The sequence below is a fragment of the Corvus kubaryi genome, unplaced genomic scaffold, assembly GCF_017639235.1.
Source record: "Corvus kubaryi isolate FWS band 111438036 unplaced genomic scaffold, C.kubaryi_AGA036_p1.0 68, whole genome shotgun sequence".
Taxonomy (NCBI): Eukaryota; Metazoa; Chordata; class Aves; order Passeriformes; family Corvidae; genus Corvus; species Corvus kubaryi.
The window spans coordinates 3,817,595-3,839,770 of NW_024582056.1; the positions used below are offsets into that span (position 1 = coordinate 3,817,595).

The 22,176-nt window shown below is 35.2% G+C and overlaps 1 protein-coding gene across 3 annotated transcripts in view; it reads left to right on the plus strand.

The window, feature by feature from the left end:
- Nucleotides 1-21,249, plus strand: part of CDH10 (cadherin 10) — a 99,513-nt gene extending 78,264 nt beyond the window's left edge. For 2 of the 3 annotated variants that reach the window (XM_042048751.1, XM_042048750.1), the window contains exons 6-12: nucleotides 3,407-3,594; nucleotides 6,482-6,735; nucleotides 8,166-8,302; nucleotides 10,571-10,692; nucleotides 17,039-17,147; nucleotides 19,050-19,301; nucleotides 20,173-21,249. In XM_042048751.1, the coding sequence (XP_041904685.1) occupies nucleotides 3,407-3,594; nucleotides 6,482-6,735; nucleotides 8,166-8,302; nucleotides 10,571-10,692; nucleotides 17,039-17,147; nucleotides 19,050-19,301; nucleotides 20,173-20,666 (1,556 nt within the window). In that variant the 3' untranslated portion in view covers nucleotides 20,667-21,249. Of the gene's footprint in view, nucleotides 1-3,406; nucleotides 3,595-6,481; nucleotides 6,736-8,165; nucleotides 8,303-10,570; nucleotides 10,693-17,038; nucleotides 17,148-19,049; nucleotides 19,302-20,172 lie in introns of those variants that run through there. The other variant, XM_042048752.1, reaches the window with a different exon arrangement.
- The last annotated feature ends 927 nt before the right edge of the window (nucleotides 21,250-22,176 follow it).

The following is a 22,176-nucleotide window of genomic DNA, read 5'->3' on the forward strand; positions in this document are numbered from 1 at the left end:
AACATTTACAAAGATGACACATTTTACTAGATATATGAAAGTAAAAATAGCTATTGACTTTTTTAAAAAAAATCTTTATATTTAATCTCAAAATGCAGATAGACATTATAATGATTCATGGTTTTAACAGAGTTCAGTAAGACTTCTAGAATTCAAACTGATTAAGTTAAACTATTCTTCTATTCCATTAATAAAAAATTAGATGTATTAGGTTCATGAGACCATAATCTTCATATCATATTTATAAATTACCAGACTAAGTATTAGAATGCCCATTATGTTTCCATAGGACTCAGCATATTACACCTATATGTTTCAATAAAATTTTTAATAACAGCTTAAATGTCACCCACGAGAAACTCATATTAAAATTGTGGAAAATTCTACATATTGTATTGTATCGTACTTTCTCAAAAAAAAAATATATACATAAGAACCCCTAATTCCTCTGTTGTTTAGATTATGAAGCAAAGATTCTTCAGAATATTTTTCTCATCTTAAAAATATGCTAAAACCCACATAGATAATGGTGGTGATGAGATTGAAAACTTTTTCAAGGTCCTACAGAAAGGTCTTCAAAGACCTCAGACACTGGATCTCTGTTTCAACTGTAATATTTCCAAGTGTTCTCAAAAGTAAGGAGATACTGTTGATCAGTCATAAACAGAAAATGTGATTTATGAACTTAGAAGCCTGATTCTGAATGAAACTCAGTCCTGGCTGATTTATGGCAGCCCATGTCTCCTGTGAGACTATAGCCTGTAGTACTTTATAATATTTACCTTTACATTATATGGCTATTCAAGAGTGAATGGGAAGAAGGGTAAACAGCAAAATAAGATTGCTTTTTCATTCTTTATGACTGACTGAAGTATTTGCAATCCCAAGTGTGTAGACTTTAATCTTCGAGCTGATTTCTGCTCTCCTTAGTATATGGAAAAGTGTTCCTTTCCTTGATTCTCCCATTTCTTTTCCTGACAGACAAATTAAAGGACATCATTCACTGGAGTAAATGCAAGAGTTGACTATTTTCCTTGAGAAGAGAGAAATAAGACTGACAGCAGAGTTTTGCAAGGATAATTCTACTTTGGTGTAGTTTGTATTCTGATACAGTGTCTAAAGCTGCACTGTATCCCATACTTAGTCAAAGCATTAAATGTCTTCAGTGACAAAAATAATAAAATGAAGTGTCTCATACTATGGTGGAGATTTCTATAAATGGATAGGGTAGATTAAAAATTATCTTTTAGATTATAAATTTCTGGTTATTTTCACTCTGTTTCTACTACCTTATTAGCAGTTCATGATATGAGCTCTTACCACTGTAGACTAAATTAATGACTTGGGTATTGCACTGGGAGTCAGAGTAGTGTCCACAAGGCATAGCTTGGAGATGTAGTTTTAAGCACTGCAGAAAAAATCGTGGGGAATAGTTGACACCTCATAAAAATAATTATAACGTATAAATATTAATGGGGGATAAAAAAAACCCCAGTTTTTCACCATAGTCTCCTACAGTACTGTTTAAGTACTAAACTGGTGCTAATTTTTTCTTTTTTTTTTTTTTTTTTTTTTAACCATTAGGTGACTACAGAGAGATTCTCTAGTAGTGAAGCATACAGGTTTATGTATTAGAGAAAGGTAATGAAAATGTTAGAGAAAATGCAGGATAAAGTAGTAGATTGATCATCAAAATGTGGCTGAGCAAAAAAACCCACATATAAATAGAATGTGGGGTGTACACAGCCATAAAGAATTCATTCTGCTGCTATATGTCAGTTTCATATTAAAAACTGCTCAAGTAAAAATAAATGAAGAAATTGACTTTCAATATTTCAATATTTTTCATTCAATTTTAATTGTAAACTAAATGTGAATGCATTTATTTTTTAATTTTTGCGGTTTTTTTAGGTTTGTCAAATAATGACATAATCAAACAGAAAAAAATAACTCTGTAGAAACAGAAAAAGATCTCAAATGACCCAATGAATAATAGGCATTTTTTATAGTGACTGTCACTCTGTAGCTGGCTTGTAATACACCAATAACCCTCAAATGGCTCATGCTTTCCTGAAGATATGTTAAAAGTCATGTTGTCAGTGACCTTCCCATACAGCCTTGCCATTGCTCTCTCCCCATGATTCTTTATTGCACAAAGCTGATAACTCCCATAATGGACTTTTCTGTACTACTCATTTGTTGCAATGTATGTATGTGTTGCTTTTTGGGTGCCCTGTTCAACTTTTTACTGTTGAGGTTGCTGCCCTTTACCACTTCCACTTCTGTGTTATTGTCAACTAAAGTATACTTCTAACTCATTTAACTTAGGTAGTCTCTAAGTAGAACAGAAAACCTTGGAAAACTTAACTAAGGCCAGAGAAGAAAATGTTGCTCAAGAGAGAGTTGATGACTTCACTTTCATCTTTGGAATGACAACAGTAGATTTTAATCAATTTAAAAATATTTTTCTGAGAATTCGTCATAGTGCATTATGTCCCCAACATGTTTTATCTAGTGTATGTTCCAACAGATGGGACCAAAGATCTCAACACTTATTTACAGTTTTCACACTAAGACTAGGACATAGAATGCTAAAATATATGGCAAGATACTTATTTCAATTTACTGCAGCATGTCTGAATGATGGCAGTTTTATTCCTGTGTATTTTATCAGCTGTATGACACCACAATAAAGGGATATAACTGAGATAGAAAAAGTAGCACAAACCAGGAACTGCAAAATTCACAAGCTTATTTGAGTATGAATTAACTGCTTTAGCATGTATAGGCACAATTTCTGCTTGTAGATTTTTAAAAATCCTCCCCCTGTATTAATGGGTTATTCAAATTTATTTAATATGATATCTTACTATCTATTTTTGAAAGCTGAAATGTCAGTCTCCTGCATAGAATTGGCCAGAAAAATCAAGGAATTCTATTCTTGTTACTGCTTCCATGACAAAATATGTGTAAAATATATCTCAAAGATTACCCTTAGATATTATGGGGTAAAAAAGAAGAGTGAAACCTGGCAAGAACACAAAGCAGTCTTTCCAGATGATATTTCAGGAATGAAAGAAAAATGAGGACAAGAAAATTACAAGGAAAAGAAAGGCAAGAAGGGTGCAAATATAGTTGATTCTACTCTGAGACAGAATAAGGGTCCTTCTCAACCCTACTTTTCTATTAATGTTTTTTCTACAATTTTGTTTTCAATCTTCTATATAAAGCTTTCCTCTGCATAGTTCTCTACCTCATATTTTGTCCATCCTCTCAATATTAAATAGCAAGTTCTCTAGAATAAAAAACATACAAAATTATATTATCAGCTATTGTGTCACACAGTGTTACTCCATGCATGTATACCAGCTTGTGGGAGTCCTGAATGGCTCTTTGTCTTTGACAGGTACCATCCATCTCCGCATTCCTGAGTCCTCCCCAGTTGGGACAGCCATTGGCAGTGTTAAAGCCACAGATGCGGACACTGGAAAAAATGCAGAAGTAGAGTACAGAATTATAGATGGCGATGGGACCGATATGTTTGATATTGTGACACAGAAAGACACGCAGGAAGGCATCATCACTGTGAGAAAGGTGTCTATTAACAGCATTTGCTAAATGATTTTGATGTCAATGTTATGTCACAAATGTTCGTTGCTTAGATCATGTGATAACATGTGCTAACTGCTGAACATTTGCAAGCATCCCCCATCAGTGACTGAAAGGTACTATTTCCTATTAAAGATTAACTGGAAATAAAAGGTGGTGACCACCTCTAAGATGCAGCGTAGGTTTAAAGCATTGTTGCCAGCAAAGTATGAAAAAGTAGACCAGCCTCAGTGTGTTAGCACTAATTATCTCTGTGATTTCAAATGCAGACTTCTTTAGTACTTATCCAACCTATTTTCTTCAGCAAGCAATCAGCAGCTCACTCAGTACTGAAAGACAGAGATTTTCCTTCTCTGTGAGATTCTCATCTACTTAAGTGACCAATGTATGCCAGAACAGACTTGTGTTGCAAGCTATATGGTTTTGTTCCTGTTTCCAACATATGAGAGGGTTACAACTTGAGCAATGTGTATGTAATGATGGTGTTCCTGTTCCAGAACTAGCTTTAGTTCTACCTTTTGTCTTGCATTGTCAGAGCACTTTCAGATGCTTGTCTTCAAAGCCTAAGATCTCACACACAGAAGTGCCACTCTCCTGCTCCTCAAAAATTTCCCTTCCAGAAGTCCCCTTGGTCCTTGTCTTTGGGATTTTGAGATGTGCTTCTAAAGAAAAGATATTCAGGCATAATTTTTAACATAAAGCACTGTTTATATTAGCTTTCCAAATGAATGTTCTTAAACACAGGATAATGAAATAAACACTGATACAAAACATAACTCCACATCTCTTGATAATGGCAACCAAGGAAGTGGTAAGTTCTGCCAAGAGTGTTCCTTTTTAATTTCTGTGTTTTATGGTGTTCATAGTCAGTGTAGTTGTTTATCTGGGAAAAAATGAAAAAAACAAAGTTTGAGATCTAATATTTTTCCTAGAAGTTTTGAAGGCTTCTCTGGAGATGCTCTTTTCTTTCTTGCTTCAGATTTTTCACACAGACTATTATATTAAATCAATAGCATCTTGGAAAAAAAAAGTCTAGTAGCTGAATCAAACATAAGAAATTTCCTAAATTATAATATAGCAGTTCCAAAAATGTCACCAATAAATACTAATGAACAAGATCTTCTGATTTTGTCATTAACAGTCTGACAGAATTTGCATTTTTCATGATGCTTTCTCAGTGATGAATAAGTAGTTTATTCAATACCACAGACAACAGCACTAACAAGCAAGGAAGGAGATGAGAATGCTCAGTTCATTGATTTATTAAAATACTCCCTTTTTTATTATTATTATTTATCCACTTTGATTGTAATTTCTGTTTTCAGTGGTGAATAACTACAAATAGTTTGTGTTCCTCTACAGAGCCTGTAAGTTATTAAGTCTGAATTTATTATCTGCTGTAAAAGAAATTTTTCTATACAAATTTTTCTATACAGTTTCTCACAGGCAAAATAATTGATTTTCCACAATTTCATATATTTGGGCAAGAGTTTTATTCATTACTGTTGATGTGCTGGAATTCCTGTATAAGCCACAGGTTTCATATCCATGTTTTGCATTGTAGATGGCCAAGATGTCCAAATTGGATGTGAATGTTGTAGTAGCAAGTTTACATATTCATGGTGCACATTCTGTCAAATTAAACCAATTAGAACGAATCAGGACTAGCATGTCTTCTATGCTTTTAGGCTTGAAGTCAGCCTCCCTTAACAGCTGAATGATGCACTTTACAGACACAGCAATAGCCTCAGATCTAGGTTAAATAGTTGCATTTCTCAATTGTATTCATAGATACTCTCCCATCTGCTCTGACTACTTTCTTAAAACAAGTCTGGGTCAGTGGGGAAACTCATTTTTTCACTGGACTGCATCTTTCTGCTTTTGAATAGTGTATTTAAATATCTAACCTGTCACTTCAGCATCTTTCGTGAACATTAATTGGTATTTAAAAGCAGCTAGGCAGAAAAAGATAAGTCATCAACCACCCATTTTGATGAATGAAAACCACCAGTTCTATATCTCTCTGAGATTCTGTGGGAGTTAATAAAATCTTCTTTGTGTCAGAAAGGTAGATTTTCAGCTTGCTCATTTCCTTAGAATCATTAATTAGCTAACGCTTTTCATCTATGACAGCTAGAAAAATTTGAAGGAATAGAATTCTTTTCTATCCAACATGATTTCTAATTATAACTGTGAACTGCTCCTCCTTCCATTTTAAAAAGGAACTACTGACAAAAATGTCAAATATATTTTAAAAAAAACCCCCCTCTGATGTTGGATTCATTAAATTAAATGAAAAGGAACAAGATTAAACCTTACTGTTCCTCTAGATATAGAGAGCTTTGACACACACACCTTCCTCAAAAGACACCTAAAACATTCCTGATATTTAAGGCCAGCTACATAGGCTTGACAATAAGAATACTCTGGCCATTTTTATTATCCAGGAGTTCTCAGTATTTCCTATGAAATACAGGTATTAAATACCTTGTTCTGGAATGTTTGTATTTCCAGACAATATCTCAAGCATTTAAAATGATTATATGATTGTTTCAAATCCATATTCTTGTGAAACAGCTGCAAAATTCCTTGAATAATTGGTTAATTTGCACTGAAAATATTTTTGTCATTCGTGATGAGATAATTCAACTAATATTTAGGAAAAGATACTTCCTCCAAAACCAGTGGTAATTTCTTATTAGACAAAGTGAGTCCTGTGGTGGGGAACGTATTGATTATGTTAGTGCTCCCACAATGCAGGGCAGGGTCTGATAAAGCTTGAGCCCTCTTTTGTTTCCATTATGTATATAGGTCAATATCTGTCAAAATGTAAATATAATTTAATAAAATTTATCACAATTTTCATTTTTAGCCACTGGATTATGAGACAAGACGACTTTATACTTTGAAAGTAGAAGCTGAAAATACCCATGTGGACCCACGTTTCTATTACCTTGGGCCTTTCAAAGACACAACTATTGTGAAAATCTCTGTAGAAGATGTAGATGAACCTCCTGTTTTCAGCAGGTCTTCTTACCTTTTTGAGGTGCATGAAGATATCGAGTTAGGGACAATAATAGGAACAGTAATGGCACGGGACCCTGATTCTGCCTCAAGTCCAATAAGGTAATGCTTCAGTGTCTGTAAACACATTATTTGCTAAAGAAATTAAGAGAAATAGCAATAAATCATGAATTTCACATAGAGGCTTTTTCTAATATTTATTAGTGTCCCAGAGATAGACAGAATTGAGAATGGTGCTGTTTGTAAACCTCCAAACATGCCAGGCAACAGCAATTTATTTGCACACAAGAGACACACAAAATGTTTTCCAGTGCTTCAATTCATAGAAAACTTGATTTCAAGTAGGCCCTTCAGGATTGTTTCTTGCTTCACACTGTGAAAAACTTCTAGAGTGATGATGAAATAAATTCTAGTCTTCAATAAAATTAATATCATGTGTGAAGTAAAATGAAATGCTAATCATACAAGCCAAGTAGTACTATCAGAAGTTTTAATTGGCTGTTCTAATTTCCTTTTTTTGTTGTTGTTTTTGTAGTCATTTTGGTGTTGAATTGTTTGTTGGGGTTTTATTTGTTTTTCTTACGTATTTACATTGATTGTGTGTGGTGGAGAGAGCAAACTGCAGCCACCAAAACCTTACAGATATTATTTTCATATAACAGCTTTTTTTTAATTTGGCTCAGTTTAGTTAAGTACTGTAAGTGAAACCACTTGATGAATAGTTTAGATCATTCATAAATTTTCATAGAAACATAAACATTTGTTTCTATTGTACTGCACAAGTGTACTATATAACTTTTTAAAAAATGCGGCCCAATTCTGACACATATTCTGATAAACATTCTGTATTTGGCAAAATCCTAAATTTAATTCTACATCAAAGGTTCAGTTCTAATTTTAAGGCAATGTTAAATGTTAGCAAAAAAAAAAATGGAGGAAAGAGCAATTTTCTGATACTAGTTTGACACCACCATATCATGTTGGTGGACATCTTGCCTGCAGAAGTATGGCAGCTATATAGAAGGTCCTTTAACATCTGTGCATGAAAGTGAAAGTTCTGCATGTGAACTTATTTTTATACAGGTTGTTTTAACTTGATCTCAAGTGAAATAGTAGAAGCTGAGCTTATACCAATACTTTTGAAGATCTTGTAAATTAGCTGTCAGTCTCAGTCTGAAGAAACATTGTATCAAAGACCATTTTCCTTTCAAGATTAAAATAATTATTTAATTAATATCTTTATATTAACATTTGAAATTCTGATTTTTTAAAATAATTCTCATATATTCTTGTAAAAGCTCCAATTATCAAATATTACACTTGTATCAAATTTTTAAAATTCAAATTTTAATTCCTTATTCTATGGAGCTAACCTTCAGAATTTTCAGAAATGTGTATAGAAACTAAATATATGTCTTTCCAAACTAACCTTTGTACTGTAGAACATAAAACCTATACTGACTTGTGAAATATATGTTTTATTTGACTTTCTATGATTTTGACAATACTTTTTATTTCTTTATTATATTTAGGTTTTCTCTGGATCGTCACACTGACCTTGACAGGATATTTAACATTCATTCTGGAAATGGATCCATCTATACTTCTAAGCCACTTGACCGTGAGATATCACAATGGCACAATCTTAGCGTTATAGCAGCTGAGATTAGTAAGCCAATTTGCTTTTTCTTTTTCCTTTCAGTTTTCCTTAGTCTGTAAAGTTACAGCTGGAACTTTGTGATGAAAATAAAACCCCTCCTTTCGTTGCCCCATGCCCCTTTCTACTGGATGTTCTGGAAAAGTGAATTGTGGGTAGCTAACAGCAGCTGTCTCCTCACTGCTCTTGTTCTCACCTACACCCATCACTGACCTTTAATGTCCAAGTTACTTCTGAAATGTTAGCCAATTAAATAATAAGACTGGAGTAATTATGTTTTATTCCTTTTCTTGGAGGACAATAACATGATTTTGCTGTTAAAATAGCTGAGTTTAGCATGGTAACCTGTGTTTTTGTCTCAATTGTTTTCTTCATTTCTTTAGAAGTACTTTCATTATCCCTTCCTATGGTATCTACAACTACAGCTCTTAGAATCAATCTTACAAGTTCCATCCAGTTTGATCCCAAAGCTGTAGCATTTCTTGGACCATTTAAAATATCTCTCTCTCTGTAGATATTTTAATGTTAACAGTATAAAGAGAAAAGCAGATATCCCCCTAAACCTACTACATTATTGAGATTAGCTTTAATCAATGGACAGAACATTTTCTGAGGGAAAAAGGTCTGATCTTTGAAATCAGTTACTAAGAATTACTTCCTTTCAAAGTCACTTATTTTTCGGGCTAGTTCTATATCAGTCAAAAAAAAAAAAAAAAAAGGAAAACATACTGACCAGCAGTGAAGTGTGGCTGGCAAGAGCTACACTGCAGAGAACTGAATGAAACATTGTGTCCTGCCAATTAAAGATTCTGTGTAAAAAAACCAACCAAAAAAACCTGTAGTTTTTTTCAACACCCTTTTTATTTTGTCATGCTTTGTCCTGAGCCTGCAACCATCCAGACTGCCGTCCAATGTTGTACAAATCCTTTTCAGATTTATAAAATGATGAAACTTAGTATCCTTGTATGACTATATCTTAGTGCTAAACTTATTTCCTTGTCAGGAATCTTAGAGCAAATTTTCATTGTGGACATATCTGGAGTAGCTAGCATTCTCCAGAGAGGTAGGTAAGTTTTGGAGAAAGAAGTGAAGAGGGAGATTTAGGCCTTCAAATATTTTAAAATGTTACCTGTGAAGCATGACACAATGAGAAAGCAGTGTTAGAACTGATTTGAAAAGCTATTACAAACATGCAGAAGGCTATGAAAAACTGTGTCCTAAACCTGGAAATTTAAACAATCAGGATGTCAAAAAGATCCACATCACGCTCTTTAGCAAAGGTGTTACTGATAACAAGGAAATGTAATTCCAGCTGCTCCTAAATGTCTTTTGTTTTATCTGAAGCAGAAGAAAAGCAGGGGGAAATCAGTAATTTGGAACAATCTGTTACTGTTGTTACTTATCCAATTCCATTAATGTTGCAAAATCATATAGTGTTTAGCAACCATCCAGCAGAATTCCAAGAAACAGCTGCACTTTTTTACACCCAGGCATTATTTCATATTTTGGTATGGCAGCAAGATCAGCAAGTGAGGACAGGGACACTTGTATTCCTGAACTAACCTAAACTAACAAAAGAGCACTCTGAGTAATAGTAGGATCTTGGCATTTGGCAAGGGAGAGGTTATTCTTGTTTCTTAACCTAAGGTCTGAAAACCTACATTCATATTTTAAAAGTCAATTTAAACATTAAAAAATCTTATTCTAATAAATTCTTTACCAAATACTTGGAGGGTTACTTTCATTCATTTTGTTGGAATTTCATTTTTTTGTTGGCCAAGAAAGGAAAGTCAGACTTGAACATTTTTCAAAATATGTATGCATGTCATCAACTAAATGACCTCTATCCCAGCCAAAACCAACACAATGCACAGTCAATCATGTCTTTCTTTGTAAAACAAACTAGATCACAAAGAATTTTAAAATCAGAAATCAAAACCTTGCAAGACCTTGAGCCCACCAAATGATCAATTTTTTTATTGTAGTAGTGGGCATACTTTTCATACACAGCATTTGAATATATTATTAACAATTGCAGCCCCCTATCTTCATGAAAAACTTAATTGCTCACTAGATCCCAATACTTCATTTTTTTTACTCTACACAAATAATTTCCTTATTTTCCAGAAGGACTTATTCTGACCTGTTACTGGTTTGTATGCTAAATATTGACAAGATTCAAACTTCATCTTGCATGGGTATTGCTCATGAAATTTGGAAGAAAACAGAAAACTCTTAATAAGAAAATAATCTCATTTTTCTTCTCTCTTATGCTGCCAGACAACCCCAAAGATACTACTCGTGTTCCTGTCTATGTAAGAATTTTGGATGTTAACGACAATGCCCCACAGTTTGCTGTATTCTACGACACTTTTGTCTGTGAAAATGCAAGAGCTGGACAGGTATGCCTTTGATAAACACTTCCCACTATCCAGTTTTGCTACAGCACTCAATTGTAGCTCATTCTTGCCTATTGCTTGGGAAAAATCATATCCAAAATAGCTTTTGAAATGTTAAAAATGAAAGTGAAGTAGCTCTGTAAATGAGGCTTAGAGTGAAATCTCAATATGTTACAAGCACATCAGTGTTTCAATCACCATTTTTCCTTACAGAACCCTGTACTGCTGTTAAATCTGGATGAGATACGTCCAAGGCATGGTCATGATTCACTTTGCCATTAATTTCACAAAGTAGGACACTATATGTAACTAAAAAGTTTGATCTATATTTTCAGTAATTCTCCAATAGCAAAGTTCAAAAATATTTCAATCCACACTGACTGCGATTACAAACTGTAAAATCTGTCACACTTTTTTTTTTTTTTAAATTGTTGAATTTCTCTTTCATTATCACATCAAAAATTTCTGAAAAGAAAACATACATTTTTTAAATGGTAACATTTTCTTTTGGTTCTTAGAGACTACACAATGTGTACGTCAATTTAAATGAAATGACTGTACTTCTTAATACCTAAATCCCAACAGGCAGTTGCTTATTAGAACTGTTAAAAAAATGTTTTCCTATTACACGTCCCAGAGCATAATCAGCCAATAATAAAACCTTTAAAATGGTAGCAGTAGTACCTCAGTGCAACCCTTTCAGTACCTTTGAATAGAATGTGGCAGAAGTGCCACCTTGTCTAACTGTTGGAGTCCCACAGGTATAACATTCAGGTTGTATTACAAACTTCACATCCAGGTTGCCATTCTTCCTTCCAAAGTGACATCAGTTGGAACTTAGAACAAAAAATTTAAGGCCCAAATTTATAATGCATAAAGTATCTAAAGGTACTGAGCAAGTGCATTTGTCTGCCATGACAGTTGTAAGAGAATTCAAGCTGTTAGATAAAGAGAAATCACTGGCTAAAAATGTAGAATTTTTGACAGTTCAAGTGTCTACTATAAATGCTAAAATAATATTTTAATCATTTTCAATATGCCATATGGAATAAGAATTGCAAAAGAAGAACACTGAATTTTCCTCTTCCAGTTTCACAAAAGAAAATCCTGTGTTAAAAAAGTCATATATATAAAAATGCATTAATCCACAAATTTTACCCATCTGAGGTTTCAGAATTTTTTTCTGTGCAGGTTCTAGAAGGTACAAGAAATGTTAACAGAACAGTTAAATTTCCAGATAAATGTATTTTGAGGAACAGGTGTTTTTGTGCTATCTAGACTACTGATGTCAGTATAACTTGAAAGTAAATATAAAAGTTATTTCTACATTTCATTGTTTTTCTGTTTACTTTCAGAATAGGCCATCAGTTAAAAAGTTCAATAAAATAGCACTAATCATTTATAACTAATGAATGAGATGCTAAATAAGTTTACACATCCACAAATGCTTATTTGTTATAGAGCTCAATAGTGTCTTTATCAGAAAAAACCTGCCAAATTTATTGAGAGGGCCATAAATATAAACATTTTTAAAGAAATCTGAGTTGCAAATGATTGCTTAAAGAAAACAATTCACAGCAAGAGAAAAAAATGTAATGCAGGATAACATGAATAATCTATTTGAATGTAATTATATTCTTCTTGTTTACTGGCAGATCATAAATAAGACTTGTTATTTTTCAAATTCAATCTGTCCTGAGACAATCTAATCAATCCAAGCTGAACATGGTTGTTTAAGCTTGATTCCTCCCACATTTCTGCTATTCTTCTTCCCTTTCAGGTTTTCATGATTAGGTTTGATCCATGAAATTTATATCTTCTATTAGGCCACTGAAGCTAATGATGCTTTATCAGTCAAAGATTCTGTGGTATTCATTTCAGCATTTGCCATCTGCTAAAGACAGACATTGTAATGAATATTATACTTTTCCATTTATTTGATTTGTACAGAAGCCTAAATTTTATACATACATGCATATAAATGTATATATATGTACATTTATATATACTATATATGATACCTAGGCATGTGCACATATACACATGTATACAAACATACACATATATGCAAATATATAGCAGGAGAGAAATGTGACTTTTGTAGTCTGTGATTGTTTTCCTGCTTGCTATTACTGCTGATGTCAGATCGTACCGTGACCTTACAAACAATGAGGGTATCCTATCTCAAAAAGCTCAAGCTACACACAAGCAGCACCTCTGGCAGACTGCTATTTTAGTGGTTGCCATTGTTTTGACCCCCCCAAAAATGAGGACAGTCTTGGTGTGACGGTGTAAAGAGGACACAGGCATTTATGGGAGCTACACAAGGCTGACTCAGTACAAGTTCAGGAAAAGAAAGCAGCAAAATGCTCAGACCTCTGCAGTCCTGGAACCCAAGAAGTTCAGCTGTCCTCCACCCCCAGGTGAGAAGAGCCAGGAGCTGGGCATCTGGACAGATGGAATCCCACTGGTTTTGTCAGCTCCCAGCTGTCACACATCTGGCAGCTCAGCTGCCAGTCTCCAAAGATCCTCTAACGCAAAAGACAAGAATCTGTTTAGAAAGCAGAAGTCAGTTCTGCTTTAGAGAGATTTTGCATGGAAGCTGAGTATATCTTTTCTATACATTCATTTTCCCTATCGTAATCGTCAGAAGAGAGGCGCTTCTCTCTTTGTAAATGACCTGCAAAAACAAAAGGCGGCAGGAGTTGACCTTGGTCAGCAGCCACGTGCCCACCCAGCCACTTCCTCCCTCCTTAACAGTACAGGGGGATAAAAGGTGAAAAAGAAAGTGCCTTGAGACAAACTTACCAATTACCGTCACTGGCAAAACAGACTCAATTTGGGGAAAATTAATTTAATATACTGTCCGTTTAAAATGGGGTAGGATGGTGAGAAACAAAGAAGAACTAAAGCACCTTCCCTTAATACCCCCCTTCTTCCCAGGTTCACCTTCACCCCTTCACTACTGACTTTTTTCTTCTCGGACACTCCTCCTCACACTTTCTCTGCCTCAGTGTGAGTATTTTCCATGGAGTGCAGTCCTTCAGCATAAATCTACTGCATGGGATCGCCTTCAGGTCCGCAGGGAAGCCCCTGTCCCGCCGGGGTCTCTGCCTGGCCCAGGGCCATCCGTGCCGGGTCTCTCCCCCCTCCGTCCCCGCTCCCGCTGTCCCCTCAGGCTCGCAGGGCTGTTTCCCGCACGGTTCCCCCGCTCAGCCCTGGCTGCCGGGCAGCGTTTTGCCCTCCCTTGGCCAGGCTTTTTCCGGGGCTCTCGCCCGCCCGCCCGTGGCTGAGGGGCTCAGCCGTGCCCTGCGCTGGGGCCGCTGCAGCCGCTGGCGCCGCCTGGGCCCGGCCCGGGCAGCCCCGGCACTGCCCCCGCGCCAGCACTCGGACACCTCCACCTGGCACAAGTACATTGTGATGTTTAAATGGCTTGTTACTATCCTGCCGTTATTAGCCTTCATTTTACCAAGTCCGTACATGCCCACTCCCTTTTCACATGGCCCAATGTTATGTAAATAGGTCTAGCTCATAATGGATTTTCTTTCAAATACATTTTAAAATATGAATGATGTAATCTATTTTCCTTTTCCCTATAACTTAATTCAGCATAGATTATATAAACACACTAGGTTTCTTGAACCTAGTTCTTTTTATGCTGCTCCTCATGCTATCAGCTCATTTGACCCATATAACAATCCTTATCAGAGGTTTTTCTCACCATAATCTTGCTTAAACATGGCTTTTGGGGTCTTTATATTTCCAGAAATTTCCTTGTCTTATTCACCAAGTGTCTCTCTAAAATGAGCTAAAATTTGTATCTATTAAAAAACTAAATTCCTTGAAGTTGTTTTCTAGCATTCAATTTTCTCTTCCTATTTTTCAGATGTTTTTATAGAAATTTCTTAAATTCTTTAATCCTGAAGTGTTATTTTATCTTTGTTTATTGCATCTCCCTCATTTATGTTGACAAATGACAGTTTGTGGTCAATTTACTTGGAATTTTGTTCTTTCTTTTCAAGTTCCCCTGATTCATTCTTACTTTAGTTTCTTCACTATATAGCCATAGATCTTATATCTTCCAGTGGTTTTACGGGTATCAGAATTTTGTCTTTGCCTTACTTTTTTTCAGAAACTCTCAAAGGTTTACTTTTTTTTTCACACTGGCAAGAAAAATTTTTGAACTGCAAATTGGTGTAGGGTTTCTAAATAGTTCTGCTTTATTTTCCTTAATAGCACATTATATTTTCTTTCTTTGACCTGAATTTAAAAGCAAATGTACAGCATATTTTAGATAAAAACATCTACCTAAACAGTTGATGGAACTGATGCTTGAAGAGGTCCTACCAAGCAGAAAGATGAATTTTGTTGGAATAAGAAGACCATACAACAGACTTGTTTCTACTGGTTTATCAATTTTTTAGTGGCTAAAAATCCTCATGACTACTTCCGGGCCCTTAATTTTCTGATTTATCTTAGACAGTAACATCCTTGTCTTCCCTGCAGTTACTGCTCTGTGGCATTTCTAGAAAGAATAAGCAACTTAAGAGTCTTATACCCTTATTTACAAGGTAATTGGGGTTTCCCAAGGCTGGCAGGTCTAAAAGGAAAAAACACTGTTTGAAACTACATCTAAACCAGAATATATCACATTAACATAGTAATCAATATTATCAGGAAACAGTTTTCAAACTGCAATTTAATGCTTCCAATTCTACATACTCTTTTTAAACTATGAGTATGGACACTCAGCAAATCAGTTGATTTTCATCAGCCCAACACCTGCAACTGACCATATTCATGGTCTCTAGTTGTAAAGTAAAATAAGCTAGTGTTTTTCTGACTTCATTTTGTAAATAGCTATCAAAACTCATATGCTAATTGCTCACTAAATAATTAAAATACTCATTCTTTAAAAACAAATAATATTCTATGCTTGCATTATCAGTTTTGTTCATTTAGAAACTTACTGGAGGATTGTGTAAGAAAGAAGAGAAAGAAAAAACTCTTGTTGAAAAAGCAAGGAAGCTGCAATATTAAAAAAAATCCCATCCTTGCCTGATCAAGAAATTTACTGCTATTTTCTGGATGGACAAGAAAGAAGTTGGGAGTTGGTCATGCATTTGTTAAGGCAAAGAGGAGTGCATTGCAGCTGTTGATGTTAAAGATGATCAGACCTGACAAAAGCTGTGATATGAAGAGAAATGGCTGCATTTGGAAAAACTGGAAGAGGAAAAACAAACAGGGTTTAACAAGTACACAGGGAAGGAGCAGGGGTAAAAATTAGATGTGATTCCATGGTTGAAAAAGCAGTGCAATTTAAAATAATGGATAAGAAATGAAGAATAAAAATGATCTAGACTAAAGATTAATCTATTTTTGGAAGTTAAACTTAAGAACATAATGGAAAATTCAAGCATGCATGCACAAAAATCCAGTCCTAAATTTAGTTTATATGTTATGGTATAAAAAAAGCCCCAGTGTGAAATTAAGCAATAAAGTTAAAAAATGCATTTTGCTTGGGAAACAATATTTTGCCACTGTTAGGTATAGAAATTTCAGTGAAAAAGCCACATATTCCCTTACCTGACAGACAAATAAGTGCTGACAAAGGGCTTGCCATTACTTTCCCCAAAAACACCCAAAATCTTTTGTAGGCATTGCACAAAGCTCTGAGTCTGAGTACGGGACTGACCTGGTGCAGCTTTGTCCGAGAATTGTGACACCAGATTCTCATCCCAGTCCAAGGTGGTGCATCTCTAGGGTGTGCTACAATGTTTTACAAGAGCTGAAATATATGTAAAATCTAACTGGCATTTTTCATCTCTGGAATCATGTTGGTGTGTTCTGCTATATTAATAAATGGAAAAATCATGTTTAAGAAAAGATGCTTTAATGTTGAAATTTAATTTGAAATGTTAACTTCCCTATCAAAAATACTGCTTTGATAAAATACCATTTCTATCACAAAAATAGAGAAAAGTAATGTGAATTACTGTCTTAGGTGTTGATGAGAATTTAAAATGATGAATCAACAATGAAGCATAAAAACTACTGGCTACAGCTGAAACTATTTTTGGCAAGTTTTGTCCACTCTGTAGCTATAAAAATATAGGTGCACATGTACTACCACATGAAAAATACAGATGTTCTTGTTGAAAAAAACTATATAAGATACTTGTTGAACATTTGCTTAGTTTTTATATTTTACCAATTAAATATTAAGTCAATATGTTTGAATGCTAAGTTAATTTAATGCTTTTCATCTTCTTTGATCAGACAGCTGTATCAAAAACCCAGGTGTATTTGGGTTTTTTTGTTGTTTGTTTGCTTGCTTTTTTTCCTGCAGCTTATTCAAACCATAAGTGCAGTAGACAAAGATGACCCTCTTGGTGGACAAAAATTTTTCTTCAGTTTAGCTGCCGTTAACCCTAACTTCACTGTTCAGGATAACGAAGGTAAAATTCATGCCTGTTCCAAGGAAGGAGTTTTATCTTTGCTGTCTGGCTACATTCCTGAAATATCTTTGCTTTTGATGTCTATCAATATGTAGAGAAGCTGTGAAGGTTGCTACTATCAAGAATACTTTACCTGAATGTTTGAGGTTTAAGACTTCTACATTTTTATCTGTGTAAGTGAGGCAAAAATGTGATAAAACAAATTATAAAGAAAATCAGAAAAAGTTCTGGCTTGGGGTAAGAGACAGATGAAATGCTTGACTGCAAAAGAATAAAAACCTTTCAAAAATTCCTTCAGCTGACAAGTTGAGATTTTTCACTTTAGCCTATTGTCAAGTAGTTCTGATTGCCCTGGCCTTCTGTTTTGCTTCTTTCTGACCGTTGATGAAAATAATGGTTCTGAGAGGCACTTTGGCTTTTCTTTTGATCCTTCCTCAATTGGTCTTTATCAGAGAAAATTTTCAGAAGCTTCTGTTGAGGAAGTGAGACTATGAATTTTGGCCTTCATTATCAGTATGACTAATGGAGAGGACTCTAAACTACAGAATTTTGAAATGAGAGGGGACATGGTATCAGCCTTCAAATGTGTCAAAAGCATAAAGGCAGCAGGAATAATCCTCTACGCCTGATGACGATTTCAGGAAGTAATACACTACAAACAACAGCAGAAAAAAATTTCTAACAGTAGGGAAAGTGAAGTAAATCAAATAGTTTGGGTACCCTATAAAGTCACTTGTGGGAGAGCTATTTAAAGATGCCTAAGACACATAATTTTTGATGTTGAGTGAAAACAAATAGTGTTAAAATACACAAAACCAGTGAAGGGAAGCAAGAAAAGAAAAGTTTGTGTTTCACATCTTGAAGTCTATGAAAAAATATATGATTTAATGTTTTAAATTAGGTCCTGAGTTCAGAGAGTTACAGATCTTGGTATTTCCTTGCTGTCTGTAATTATTTTCTTTCTTTTTGCAAATGGGTTATTTTAGTTCTGTCTGAAGATTGGCTGTCAAGATAGCTAACCACATAGCTCAAGCAATCCACAACTATGATGAAAATTAAATTTTGCTTTTAGTCCACACTAAACCTGTTTTTTCTCTCTTTTGGACTAAAAAGTTAACAACTCTGGTGTTGGCTGACACTCTAGCATTGTGGCTCTAACAGTAGAAGAAATAGTCTCTCTGTGTTATTCATTCCTTCTCTTCCTTCCCTTTCCTCTGGCCACTCAGTGAACAGCTTTTGATGCTGAAGTATCCTGCATACAACTAAGATTTGTCTGCTACAGATTCAGTTTAGTAAGTTCACTTCTCAAAACCATGCAGGAATACTTACCATCTTTAACATTTTCTGAATTCCTAAGTCAATTTCTATCCAAAAAAAAAAAAATCTACTTCATGTGCTGAGGTACATATTCATTGTTCTACAGCGTGTTGGAAGTGGTTTGGTGTAGCAAATCTCATACTGAGTTGACAGATAGCATTCCTGTGGGTGTTGTCACAGATGATCCATAGAAAGAATCTTCCAGAACAGAGTGCTTTTTGAACTGCGCAAAGTGGAAGGTTATTTTTCCTCAGTTGGCCGCTGTATTTCAGGGTTTCAGCCCTGAACTGTAACTGTGTCACACACTGCATGCATTAATCTAGAAAGCACTTTAAGCTTTGAGAAATCCTCTTTTCAAATCACACGCAAAAGTGGTGCAGAGGCACAGAGGAGCGGGCCAGATGCACCTAAAAAATCATAAATAGCTTTCTGATCAAATGGGAATGTTGTTAGAAAAAACAAGAGGTATCACTATGATATCAGGAATTATTTTTCAGTGATATAAAATATGACAATTTGCATTTACTATAAGTGGTGTGGTTTCTGTTCGTATAGTCTACAACAGTATATTTTTAATCAATCTAGATAACACTGCCAGGATTTTGACAAGAAGGAATGGCTTCAGTCGACATGAAATAAGTACTTACCTTCTACCAGTGGTGATATCGGACAACGACTACCCGATCCAGAGCAGCACAGGCACGCTGACCATCCGGGTGTGCGCCTGTGACAGCCGGGGGAACATGCAGTCCTGCAGCGCTGAGGCCTTGCTCCTCCCTGCCGGCCTCAGCACGGGGGCACTGGTGGCCATTCTCCTCTGCATCATTATTCTGCTAGGTAAGAAGAGAAACACATCTTCCTCTGCCCAGGAACAAATATTTCAGGCCTGACTCATTCCACAAAATTATGCAGGTTGATAAAATTAATGATGATGGATTTTGCAAGAAGAACTTAACTGCAGCTTAAAATAAAAAGGAAAAACAAAGGCAAACCTTGTTTATCTGCTAATTGAACACTGTAAATAAGAATTCAAGGCCCAGACTGGTAAAATTATCAGTGTGCAACCAGAAGCTCATTTATGTTCTTTCATTAAGTTGTCCAAAAAAAAGTTCAGAGAGGATGAATAGTATAACCAAAAATTGCTTTCATGTCTTTCATTTTAATTTTTTTTTTGAGGAAAAGTCTCTTTTTTATTTAAATAACTACTAAAGATCAATATGCAGTATACATTTCACATCTAATATAACAGTAAGAAGTAATTTTACTATATTAAAGCACTACCTATCTAGTGGTTTCAGTGCTGTAATGAAAAAAAAAAAGGAAAATTTTGTAAAACCTCCATTTTGTGGTTTTCAGAATAACTCTCAATGACCTATAATTCAACTGAAACCCACTTTTTAGCAAGGTCCTTTGAGCTTGAAAGAGGAAAATTATCTTCAGAATAGACCTGGCTATTTAAAGCTCATTACAGGTACAGAAAGAGCATGCAGACAAGCTCATGGTCCTGTAAAGCAGAGCACACAAAGCAAAATAGCTTTTTGATATAGACTGTACTGTGCCACCGTTATACAGATAGAGGTGTTTATCCAGTTATCAAAAAAATGAGTTGGTGAAATGTAGCTGAAATGTGGTTCTTGTACCTGATGGATTTGCTGCTAAGAAATTGTTAAATAGAGATCTTTACTCATTCTTTGTTTCCCTCTTTAAGTTATAGTGGTGCTATTTGCTGCTCTGAAGAGGCAACGAAAGAAGGAGCCTTTGATCCTCTCTAAAGAGGACATCAGGGACAACATTGTGAGTTATAATGACGAAGGCGGCGGAGAGGAAGACACCCAAGCCTTTGATATCGGCACACTGAGGAATCCAGCAGCTATTGAAGATAAGAAGCTTCGACGAGACATTATCCCTGAAACATTGTTTGTGCCACGGAGGATTCCTTCGGCCCCAGACAACACGGATGTCCGAGATTTCATTAACCAAAGGCTAAAAGAGCATGACACTGATCCCTCTGCGCCGCCGTATGACTCACTTGCAACCTATGCCTATGAAGGAAATGATTCCATAGCTGAATCCTTGAGCTCCTTGGAGTCAGGTACTACCGAAGGAGACCAAAACTATGATTACCTGCGAGAGTGGGGCCCTCGGTTTAATAAGCTAGCTGAGATGTACGGTGGAGGAGAAAGTGACAAAGACACTTCTTAACCTACAGTAGGCTACTTTTGTCTTTTCCTTTAAGCGGAAGTAATTTTACAGACACCTTCTGCACTCAACAGTATTTAACATTCAGGAAAATTTTCCTGCCACTCAGCACAATGGTTTCCTTTTAAAATTTGTTTTAAACTTGTCCATTAATGTCATTCATTCTTTCTAGTAGGATGCCACTTGGAATATATACAACATTTTATTTAATCAACTTCCAAGAGCCAAAGCTATGGAAATTCAGTGTTGTACATTTTAGTAAGTAAAATAAACAATATCTTACCTTCAGAAATTTGAACAGGGTGATAATCCCTTAAGCAACCTCATGTACAAGCCGCTTCTGTTAGGTACATGTCCTATCCCTGCAAGTGCAGCTTTTAAGATGGCAAAGAAGAAAAAAAATCCAGTATGTCCTGTTCTGTACATTAAAATAAAACAAAATGTACATGTGGTGTTAATAAGTGTAATATGCAGCTGGTTTAAAAAAAGTTTGTGCAACTTCATTTCATCAAATTCTATCTGCCAATGTTTTATATTTATATTTTTGTATTTATTTTTAAAAAATAAACCAGTTTTTACAACTATGTTAATGCTTGCCTGCCTGTTCTAGCCATGAGTTTCAAGCTTGAAGAGAACATGGAATTTCTCCAGTGACATCACAACCAACTGCTAGTACTTCTGTGCTGAAATATTGTCCATACACACAACACAGACTGAAGTGCTTGTGCTTACTGAGAGAGGAACAAGCTATGCACTTACTTGCTCAAAAGTGCTGTCTACAGTTCAATGCTTAAGAGAATTTTTTGTTATTATTTTTTAACTAAACTGATCATATTCTAGTCCAGAAAGATGAATTACTATCTTGAATAGCCTTATTCTAAAAATATGCTGGCACAATTTATCTATCCAAACATATAACATTAGTTTCAAAATCTCAGTTTATTTGTTCTATAGTTCTCCATTTTGAATCATAATTACATCATCAGAAGTGATCTGTAATTGCAACCGATACAGCGTAAAAAGATGCTCAATCATTTTTAAGCTCTTTTTTTTCCAAAGACAAATCATTTGCTGACAAGCTACTATGTGATGCATTTCAACCACCTTTAGAGCTGTCAATCTGAAGACAAAACGTGTCACAAAAACCGGCATTCCCCTCCCCTCAATTTACTGAGGTTTCTCAAGTCTAGTAAAAAGAAACCTGAGCAACTAGCCAACTGTAACCAAAATTATACTTTAGATATTACAAGACAAAATCGGTACCCAAAAGCATTTTGAAATGTCTCTTCTTTTCTTTTAATCTTTAGGTTACACAAGTTTTGTACTAGACAAGCACTGCAAATTTGAAATGCTGCTGAGATCAAGTAATTTCAGAGCCAAAGCAGTATGTTACAAGGTCTGTATTAGCTAGTGTGGGAGAAACACATCTGAAGGATTATTCCTCCTCTCTTTCTCTTAGCTGCTTATTGGCATAAAACCAAGAGATATTGGAAATACGTTAGTCCTCTGAAAA